Source organism: Rutidosis leptorrhynchoides, chromosome 2 (assembly GCF_046630445.1).
Source record: "Rutidosis leptorrhynchoides isolate AG116_Rl617_1_P2 chromosome 2, CSIRO_AGI_Rlap_v1, whole genome shotgun sequence".
Lineage (NCBI taxonomy): Eukaryota > Viridiplantae > Streptophyta > Magnoliopsida > Asterales > Asteraceae > Rutidosis > Rutidosis leptorrhynchoides.
Window position 1 is genome coordinate 500,568,783 of NC_092334.1, and position 10,734 is coordinate 500,579,516.

Below are 10,734 nucleotides of genomic sequence, written 5' to 3' on the forward strand. Positions count from 1 at the left end.
CGATAATCGTTATGTATATCGTTTTCGAGTTTCTTAAATTAATAGTCTCATTTTTATGTATATAACTCATTGTTAAAATATCTAATGAGATACATACTTATAATAAAATCATGTTAACTATATATATAACCATATATATGTCATCGTATAGTTTTTACAAGTTTTAACGTTCGTGAATCACCGGTCAACTTGGGTGGTCAATTGTCTATATGAAACCTATTTCAATTAATCAAGTCTTAACAAGTTTGATTGCTTAACATGTTGGAAACACTTAATCATGTAAATAACAATTTCATTTAATATATATATAAAAATGGAAAAGTTCGGGTCACTACACTCCAGGCCCATTTATGTTCACCCTTCTAATTTTTTGTTTACTCCTCTTGGGCCCACTCGTAACCTCATTCCATCCATTGTGTGAATTTGAATTCGAAACACTAGAATCAGAAGATTTGTCAACGAATTTATTTGAATTACTTTTATCACGCGTATTTTCTTTTTTGGAACTAGGGTAGCAATAATTATGTTCCTCTCTTGTCTCTGACACCACCTCAACATCCTCTTGATTCTCAAAAAATTCTCTTAACCCAATGTGAGTCGATCCTTGGTCTTCCACCTTCTCTCCAGCACTTTTTTCCGGCGGTGTCTGGTTGCCGGAATCCCTCACTACATGGTTATCTTCATCCATAGCTGGATTATCCCCTTCAACATCAGTCGAGTGAATGTCAAAATCGCTACTATACATATCTTCTGAATCGATCACATCCGTACTGTAACCCGAGTATATTGAATTGAACTCCGAGCTTGAATCACCTTGTTTAGTTTTGACAGGACATTCACGTTTCTCTTCTTCAACGTAAATGAAGTAGGATTTAGACCTAAATGTGAGTTTGATAGAATCTTTGACAAAATCAGATTCGTGCAATTTCACAAAGACTCTACCATATAGGAGGTCTTGGTTGCCTGTCAAAGAGCAATTATCCAAATCGTATATCACCCCCCACCACTCTTCTATTGAGGAGAATGTTTTGTCGGACCAACACGGCACTGGCACACCACTAATTTTCAACCAACACATACGTCCCTCAGGCCAACAAGAGAAATCCCACCTCTTTACCTTATGTATCCATCGTTTTAATGGATGGTCATCTCTGTTGCAGGTGTCAATGGCTGCTTCTTCGCTATTAAAGATTATCAACAATCCTAACCCGCCCAGAAATTTAATCTCAAGATCAATGAAACCTTCTGCCTTACAAATATTGATAAAGTTAACCTGGATGTCTTCATTCTTTGCTTCGCATACCACAGCCTTTTGTAAGATATCATTGTTGTGGACCTCTTCATCTACCACCACAACTTTCTCTTTAGACTTAACCCCTTCTTCATTGTTCGTGTTCATGTTTGATGATTTTTTGCTATTCAACATGTTTCTCAAGTCACCTGCTACCTCTGCAAAACGACGTCCATCCTGGAGACCATTGTTTTGTCCCTTATTATTTAGTGGAACCTCATACTTGTTTTGTGCCTCACTCCTATCTTCAGGCTTGGAGTTACGCCTAGTTGCTTTGAAGATGCGAATGCTATCTCCTTTAAACTTAATCTTCTCTAGTTCCTTCAACAGACGATCTCCATCCTTTACTTCTCCGAACCTTACGAAGGCGAATCGCTTACCATTCCGTAGTCTCTTATTCGCCACATAGACATCGCGGACCGCCCCATAGGGTTTGAAAAGTTTCCAGAAGTCCAACACCTTCCAATCATCATCGAAATTGAAGAACATGTAGGACGTAAGATGGTTTTTGTTTGCTCTCTCGTAGTAGTTCCCATAGCTGCTGTTGAACCGATCCCTGCCTCTTCCGGTGCCCCCCTTTGCTGGACTCTCTCTCTCTATTTTTTCTCTCTCTCATTCTCTTTTTTTATTATTAGTATACATGCATTATTTTATGTTTTCCAGTTACATGTCATATCTTAGTTATTATTTTGTTGTCATATAAAATTATTATAATATAAATTAAAGTTTACAGAGGATACACTCCATTTTGTTATGCTCAGATCTAAATCAAGTCTTTTTTATTTATTTTTTAACTTTTATTTATTTATCTATTTTTTCCTTTTTACATATATATTCAATGTGAATGAGTTTCATGTGTTTTACCTAAAATTTTTGTAGGATCTCATAATTTAAGCATAAATCAAAGTAAAAAATATGAGAAATTAAAGAAAATAAAATTAACTTAAGTTTTTTTAAAATCAAAAATAAAAACTTTTTTTTTCCCAGTTGTTTTAATATAAATAATTATAATTATACTCAGTGGCGGAAACAGGTGGAGGCAACGGGGGGCACCCGCCCCCAGTGGATTTGCAATTTTCAGTGTAAAAATTTTGGATTTTTTGATTTTGACACAGTGAAATTTTTTTTGCCCCAAAGGCTCCATATTTTGCTCCATAACCTTCAAATTTTTCCTAAAAACCACTAAATTTTGTCCAAAAACCATCAAATTTTGCCTAAAAACCATCATATTTTGCTCAAAAACCATCATATTTTGCCCAAAAAAGTTGCTACGTTTTTAAAAAATTTCGTTCCAGGTGATTTTTTTTTCCCGCCACTGATTATACTTAATACTTATTTTAACTTTTTATATAACCTTTATTAAAATTAAAATATATTTATATTTATATCTTTTACCTTAAGAAAAACGTTTTACTAAAAATAAAATAAAATTATCCATTCGAATTTAAATCATAAAAATATAAACCGAATAGTTTTCCACAATAACACACGAACTCGATCCCTCTCGTTTAATGACTAAACTGATCATAAGGCCCAAATTCATTATTAGTGGGCTCATATGGCTTCATATATTTGGTAGGCCTTGGTTTAAGAAGATAAAATAAAGGTCGTCCGATATAGGGTTTTGAATGTTCATCGAATCGTTTGAGAGCTCATCGCCTCCATTCGTGCACAAGAAGAAGAAACAAGAAGAAGAAGAAATAAGAAGAAGAAGAATGGGCCACTCTAACGTCTGGAACTCGCATCCCAAAACTTACGGACCTGGTTCTCGTACCTGGTTAGTCACCTAATTTACCTTTTTTATTCTTATTATTTAATCGCTTCATTTCATTCGTGTTTATGTTTTGCTATAATTTGCTCAATCTGTTATTCTCTCGCAATATTGATTACGTAATTATATGTAATTTGTGTTTTTATAGATTTCTTTTCTGTTACTCGTATTTGCTTTATGAAATTTCGGTAAGATTGTAATATTGTAAGATAAACTTGAATTAATTTATACTCCGTATATAACCAAGTAACCAACCCTACAACCATGTCTATAGGCTTGTTTGTGAAATTGTAAAATTAAATAGCTCATGCTTTTGAAAGCTCCATTTTAATTGTGTTTAAGAGTATATTCCCTACTTGAAATAAGCATATAATATGCGATTTTAAAAACAAGCGACTCCCTTTCCCATATACGGAGTATATATGTATTATATGTGTAGTGAAATCTGTAATCAGTTACGATACCTGTGAGTTTTTGAACCAAATAACATGGACTTTGTATGAAAAAAGATATAGTCACAATGATGAATGCTGTCAAATTTGCATTATCTAAATTTATTTTACAAGTCTTTTTTGTAAGTTCAAAACTCACCAGCATCATATTATAGGTGTCAGGGTAAAGGGGCGAGAATGGTTATAGATAAAGCTAGTTAGGCTGGGTACGCCTAAATATATAAAAATACTCTGCTTTATCGGATTGCCCGAACAAGGAAAACCTTGTATATTTTTTTGTTTAACATTTTATACTTTTTACACTTAAATAATTTTAGTTCTCAAAAATTCCGTTCATGCTCTGTCACCAAGGTTGTGCAAATATGCACACACTCAAACACCCTCTAACCAGAAACTTTTACTGAATATTGATTAAACATTTAAATATATACAAAATACTTCAGTATGCAAATGTTTGCTTAATTGCATGCCTCCCATCTTACCTGAATACAATTTGGACAGACATCCTCATGATACAACTTTTTTACTCAAGTATTGTTAGTTCTTCTGTTTGGCTTTTGAGTTGATATTAATTCATTTAGAGACATAATTCTCTTGTGGGTAAAGTGTCACAATCCAACAATTTTATGGCCCAACCCACTAAGTTTATGGCCCAATATGTGAAAATCAAAGAAGGCCCAAGAACCTCATGGAAGTTCACTAGAACTTTCCCATGAGTTCTTCCATGGAATGGTATAGAATGTCCATGGAAATATCTAGATACATGAAGCTTCTAGTTCTTAGATCTTAGCCATCCATTGTATTTAATCATAGCCATCCATTTTGTGATATGAGTAGTATAAATAGGGGTGGCCTCATTTGGCACAACACACCTCAAATCTCAAACATTCTCTCTTGTAAAGCATTCTCAAGCAATATAAGTATTTTCTTTAATTCCACTTGTTCTATAATATTTTCTCTTTTGGTTACTTGAATCGTTATAAGGTCCGAGTAAGGCTGACTTAGTAGAGACTAAGTGCCGCACGTGAGCTTATCGAGATAAGTCCGTGACATTTGGTATCAGAGCAAGGTCGATTCAAGGAGATGGCAACCGAGACAGAGAAGAATGTAAGCGCAACAAGTGGTGTGATAGGTGATGAGACTCGTGGTCGGGTAGAGACTCGCCAAGGAGCCAAGAAGAACCGAGGTACGTCCAAAGACTTTGTCGCAAACTTGGACAAGAGGATCATGGATGTAGAGACATCCATGGACGACGTGAAAGCAAAGGTCGAAGACGTCCACCAACGTTTGGATGGTTTGGACGGGGACTTTGATTAATTGAAAGATGATTGCAAGAGTGCAATCAACGTGCTAGACGTTGACATGCGACGTGAGATCCATGACTTAAGGGGTATGCTTATGGGTGAGATTACGAAGTTGCGAGGCGAAATGGAGGGGGAGGTCTCCACTATTCACCAACGCCTCGTGGATTTACAAACCAACATGAACTCTTGTTTGAGATTCATGGCTAGTGGGGGTGGCAACACTGGATGCAATGCTCTGAAGGTGGACGTTCCCAAGCCGTCACCGTTCATGGGGAAGCGGGAAGCCCGAGCGGTTGATGATTTTATATGGGAGATGGAACAATACTTGGAGGGAGTCAACATAGTGGATGATGCAATGAAGATAAAGACGGCAACCCGTTACCTGAAGGATACCGCAGCGTTATGGTGGCGTCGTCGATATGGAGATATCGAGAAAGGTACGGTTACTATTGATACTTGGGATGATTTCCTTACCGAACTTAAGAATCAATTCTACCCCAAGAATGCTCAAAAGGATGCGATGAGTCGTCTACGTAAATTACATCATTCCGGGACGATTCGGGAGTATATTAAAGAATTCACGAACCTTAGCCTGGAGGTCCCAGATATTCCCGATGATATTCTTCTCTTCTATTTTCTCGATGGTTTGCAACCTTGGGCTAAAACGGAGTTGGAGAGACGAGGAGTCCAAGACCTTGCCACCGCAATTGCTCAAGCGGAGGCACTAGTCGACCATGCTAATAGGAAAGATTCGTTCAAGTCAAAAGATAAGAAGGTGAGCCATGAGAAAGGTGGGGGAGATAAGTCCACCCAATCAAGGAATGATAATACACGTAAGCCACCAATCGAGAATAACAAGAGCATAAAAACTTCTTACAAGAATGATGGATGTTTCATATGTGATGGACCGCATAGAGCCCGAGATTGTCCGAAGAAAGCTAGCCTTCATGCTATGGAAGCTCAAAAGGCGGGTTGTCAGGATGAGGAGCGGTGCATAGGATCAATGCATATCCTCAACGCAATCAAGGCCAAGACGGAGATACCCAAGGTAGTGGCTAAAGGACTCCAATTCGTAGATATTAACATTTGTGGAGATCGGGTACGAGCTTTGGTGGATACGGGAACAACTCATAACTTTATCTCCACCGATGAAGCCAAAAGGCTAGGACTTAAGGAAACAAAAGAGAGTGGCATGATGAAGACGGTGAACACGAGTGCCAGGCCGATTAGTGGGGTGGCTAAAGACGTATATGTGAAGATTGGAGAATGGGAAGGAATGATTGATCTCTCAGTCGTGCCTATGGACGACTTCAAGTTGGTACTTGGGATGGAGTTCCTAGATAAGGTACGCGGTTTCCCTATACCGTTCGCTAACTCACTGTGTATCCTGGATGGTGAGAAGACTTGTATGGTGTCAACCGAACGTGGAAGCAAGAGTGCATCCAAGTCACTTTCGGCCATGCAATTCAAGAAGGGGTACAACAAGAATGAGACATGCTATTTAGCGGTAGCAAAGCAAGAGACGGTCGAAGATAAGGGAAAACTAGAGGTACCCAAGGAAATTGAGAAGGTCCTTGATGAGTTCAAGGATGTCATGCCCAAGGAGTTACCAAAGAAGTTACCACCTAGGAGGGAGGTTGACCATGTGATCGAGTTGGAGCCGGGATCAAAACCACCTTCCGAAGCCCCATACCGAATGCCACCACCCGAGTTGGAGGAGTTGCGAAGACAACTTAAGGAGTTGCTGGATGCGGGATACATCCGACCGTCAAAATCCCCGTATGGTGCTCCGGTGCTATTTCAAAGAAAGAAGGATGGGTCCTTGCGGATGTGTATAGATTACCGAGCACTCAACAAGGTAACTATCAAGAACAAATACCCAATCCCACTTATTGCTGATTTGTTCGATCAACTTGGGAAGGCGAGATACTTCTCCAAGTTAGACTTGAGATCGGGATATTATCAAGTCCGAATTGCCGAAGGAGATGAGGCTAAGACCACATGCGTGACGAGGTATGACGCTTATGAATTCCTAGTCATGCCCTTTGGTTTAACCAATGCCCCTGCCACATTCTGTACTTTGATGAACAAATTATTCCACCCGTTCCTCGACAAGTTCGTCGTGGTGTACTTGGATGACATAGTCGTGTATAGCGACACCATGGAAGATCATGTGAGGCACCTGAAGCAAGTATTTCAAGTACTAAGGGACAACGAGTTGTATGTGAAGCTAGAGAAATGTTCATTCGGATTAGAGGAGGTGGATTTTCTTGGACATAGAATTAAAAATGGGAAGTTACTCATGGATGGGGCTAAGGTCAAGGCAATTCAAGAGTGGGAGGCACCAACGAAGGTGACTGATTTACGATCTTTCCTTGGTTTAGTAAACTACTATCGTCGTTTTATCAAGGGATACTCGGCGAAAGCGGCTCCATTGACAGAATTGTTAAAGAAGAATAAAGCTTGGTTGTGGGATGAGAAATGTCAAGCAGCATTCGAGGAGTTAAAAGGAGCTGTCATGGAAGAACCGGTGTTGAGACTTCCGGATGTGACCATTCCGTTCGAGTTACACACAGACGCATCGGACTTTGCTATTGGAGGAGTTCTAATGCAAGAAGGTCACCCAATCGCGTTCGAAAGTCGAAAACTTAACGAGGCGGAAAGGAAGTACACTGTGCAAGAGAAAGAGATGACAGCGATTATTCATTGTTTGAGGACATGGAGGCATTATCTTTTGGGATCAAGGTTCGTGATCAAGACGGATAATGTGGCAACGAGTTATTTTCAAACCCAAAAGAAGTTGAGTCCCAAACAAGCTCGTTGGCAAGACTTCTTAGCCGAATTTGACTATGTGTTGGAGTATAAGCCTGGGAAAGCCAATGTGGTAGCTGATGCCCTAAGTCGTAAGGCGGAGTTTGCAGCGATCACAAAACCACAATTCTTCCTTCAAGATCGTATAAAGGAGGGATTAGAGCATGATTCTATAGCCAAAAACCTTGTTGGATTGGCTCGAGATGGGAAAACGCGAAGGTTTTGGCTCAAGGGTGATCTATTATTCACCAAAGGAGACCGGTTATATGTGCCTAGGTGGGGTGATCTTAGACGGACAATCTTGAAGGAGTGTCATGATTCAAAGTGGGCTGGTCATCCAGGTATCAAGAGGACACTGGCATTAGTAGAAGGCACTTATTATTGGCCAAGGATGGAAGACGACGTAGAGACGTACGTGCGGACATGCCTAATATGCCAACAAGACAAGATAGAGCAACGCCAACCAGGAGGACTATTACAGCCGCTACCTACACCGAAAGGACCATGGGAGAGTGTTTCCATGGACTTCATTACTTGCTTACCCAAGTCGGAAGGGTGTGGGAGTATTATAGTCGTGGTAGACCGGTTTTCTAAGTATGGTACCTTCATAGCCGCATCATCCGAAGTTACCGCGGATGAAACCGCAAAACTATTTTTCAAGAATGTGGTGAAGTATTGGGGGATACCACATGTGATAGTAAGTGATCGAGATCCGAGGTTCACAGGGCGTTTTTGGACAGAGTTGTTCAAGATCATGGGGACGGACTTGAATTTCTCCACGAGTTTTCATCCCCAAACGGACGGACAAACAGAAAGGGTGAATGCACTATTGGAGCTCTATCTTCGACACTATGTAAGTGCAAATCAACATGATTGGGCTAAGCTCCTTGATATTGCTCAGTTCTCTTATAACATGCAAAGGAGTGAGTCCACGGGGAAGAGTCCTTTTGAGTTGGTGACAGGACGCCAACCTTTGACCCCAAATGCTTTGGCCGCTTCATATGATGGAAGCAGCCCAGCCGCTTATAGAACGATGAAGGAGTGGCACGAACAAGCCGACTTGGTCCGAGCATCACTAGATAAGGCGGCCAAGAAAATGAAGAAATGGGCGGATGAGAAAAGGCGACATGTTGAGTTCAAAGTTGGGGACCAAGTGATGGTGAAGCTTTTACCTCAACAATTCAAAACATTTAGGAAGGTGCACAAAGGATTGATCCGGAGATATGAAGGCCCATTCCCAGTAATTGGACGTGTTGGGAACGTATCTTATCGAGTCCAACTACCGCCCAAGTTAAAGATTCATCCAGTCTTCCACGTAAGTTTTCTAAAACCTTATCATGGGGACAAGGAAGAACCAGAACGAGGAGTTTCCAAACGAGCACCAATGGCAGTTGCGACTTCGTTTGATCGTGAGGTGGAAGATATCTTGTTACATCGAACGGTACGAAGACGAGGTGTGCCGAGCTATAGAGAATACCTAGTTAAGTGGCGTAACTTACCCGATAGTGAAGCAAGCTGGGAGGCCGAAGACCTATTGTGGCAGTTCACAGATAAAATCAAGAAGTATCACGAGGATCACACGACGAGGACGTCGTGAGCTTAGGTGGGGGAGAATGTCACAATCCAACAATTTTATGGCCCAACCCACTAAGTTTATGGCCCAATATGTGAAAATCAAAGAAGGCCCAAGAACCTCATGGAAGTTCACTAGAACTTTCCCATGAGTTCTTCCATGGAATGGTATAGAATGTCCATGGAAATATCTAGATACATGAAGCTTCTAGTTCTTAGATCTTAGCCATCCATTGTATTTAATCATAGCCATCCATTTTGTGATATGAGTAGTATAAATAGGGGTGGCCTCATTTGGCACAACACACCTCAAATCTCAAACATTCTCTCTTGTAAAGCATTCTCAAGCAATATAAGTATTTTCTTTAATTCCACTTGTTCTATAATATTTTCTCTTTTGGTTACTTGAATCGTTATAAGGTCCGAGTAAGGCTGACTTAGTAGAGACTAAGTGCCGCACGTGAGCTTATCGAGATAAGTCCGTGACAAAAGTCTATACATACGGCATTTTTATTTGTATGCTGTGTTTTTTGTTATTGATAATAATACGTCAATGTCAATGATACATGTTTTGCTTGTATTATGTTTTATTTTCAGCCGTGTATGTGGCAACTCTCATGGGTTGATCAGAAAGTATGGGCTAATGTGCTGTAGGCAATGCTTCCACAGCAATGCAAAGGAGATTGGTTTCATCAAAGTTAGTTCACTTCCTCATTTTGTTACACCTTATTTATTATTGTTATTGTTACTCTTTATTCCCCTTATAATGCTAACTCTAAATCTCATTAATCTACATTGTATCCACATCATTTACCAATTAGTTTTTTACACCAATTAATTTGGATTTCATACTGCTATTGTTAATTTTCTTTTTTATTTTTGGTGTACAGTATCGTTGATTAAAAACCTGATGAAAAGAGCAGTTGAAGGTGGCAATCTTAAAGAAAAGTTGATTCCAATGGTATTATGTTAGGGCATGGTTGAGAAACAGTTTTTCATCTTTATTCGTTCAACTAGTGTTTATGATGCATGTTTGACACTCTTACAATGCTACTCTTTTTTTATTTTGTTTTCTGTATCAAACCGTCTTGCAAAATTTCAGGATTCCAACTCTTTTTAAACGACAAATGATTAATTATTTATTTTTACTGCATTAATTTGTTGCTATATAATTAACTTTTAATTTTACAATGTTAAAAGTAATCACTAAAGCTTCTTATTTCTGCCCAATAAAAGTAAAAGTAAAATTTATTCTAATTTAGCTTTGTGTAATAAATGTATGCATATCTATTTTTTGGGAGTATATAACTACGTAATAAAAAGAGTACTTTGTTTAATAAAAGCTTAGTCTTACTTTACCTATTTAAATTTGTCTCGTAGTCTAAAAAATAAAACATTTCACACATTCCTAATTATGTTTTATGACTTTATCCCTACCATGCCGGAAAAATAAATTAAAACAAAATAAAACTTGTTGACCTTAATTAAAATATTTTTACAGATAGTCGATCTTATTATACCTTATTATTTATT

General features: G+C 38.9%; 1 protein-coding gene across 1 annotated transcript; it reads left to right on the top strand.

Annotated features, from left to right (window-relative positions):
• The first annotated feature begins 2,915 nt into the window (after window positions 1–2,915).
• On the top strand, window positions 2,916–10,354 carry LOC139892738 (small ribosomal subunit protein uS14z/uS14y/uS14x-like). Its single transcript, XM_071875856.1, has 3 exons — window positions 2,916–3,068; window positions 9,799–9,898; window positions 10,092–10,354. Exons 1-3 carry the CDS (start codon window positions 2,920–2,922, stop codon window positions 10,098–10,100), a joined length of 258 nt encoding a protein of 85 aa, XP_071731957.1. The 5' UTR covers window positions 2,916–2,919; the 3' UTR covers window positions 10,101–10,354.
• The last annotated feature ends 380 nt before the right edge of the window (window positions 10,355–10,734 follow it).

Excerpts from the sequence above, each read along its gene's own strand:
- LOC139892738 (XM_071875856.1), top strand. The coding sequence starts at position 2,920 with ATGTTCATCGAATCGTTTGAGAGCTCATCGCCTCCATTCGTGCACAAG. Across the intron at positions 3,069-9,798 it reads GGACCTGGTTCTCGTACCTG|CCGTGTATGTGGCAACTCTC; the intron begins GTTAGTCACCTA and ends TTTTATTTTCAG.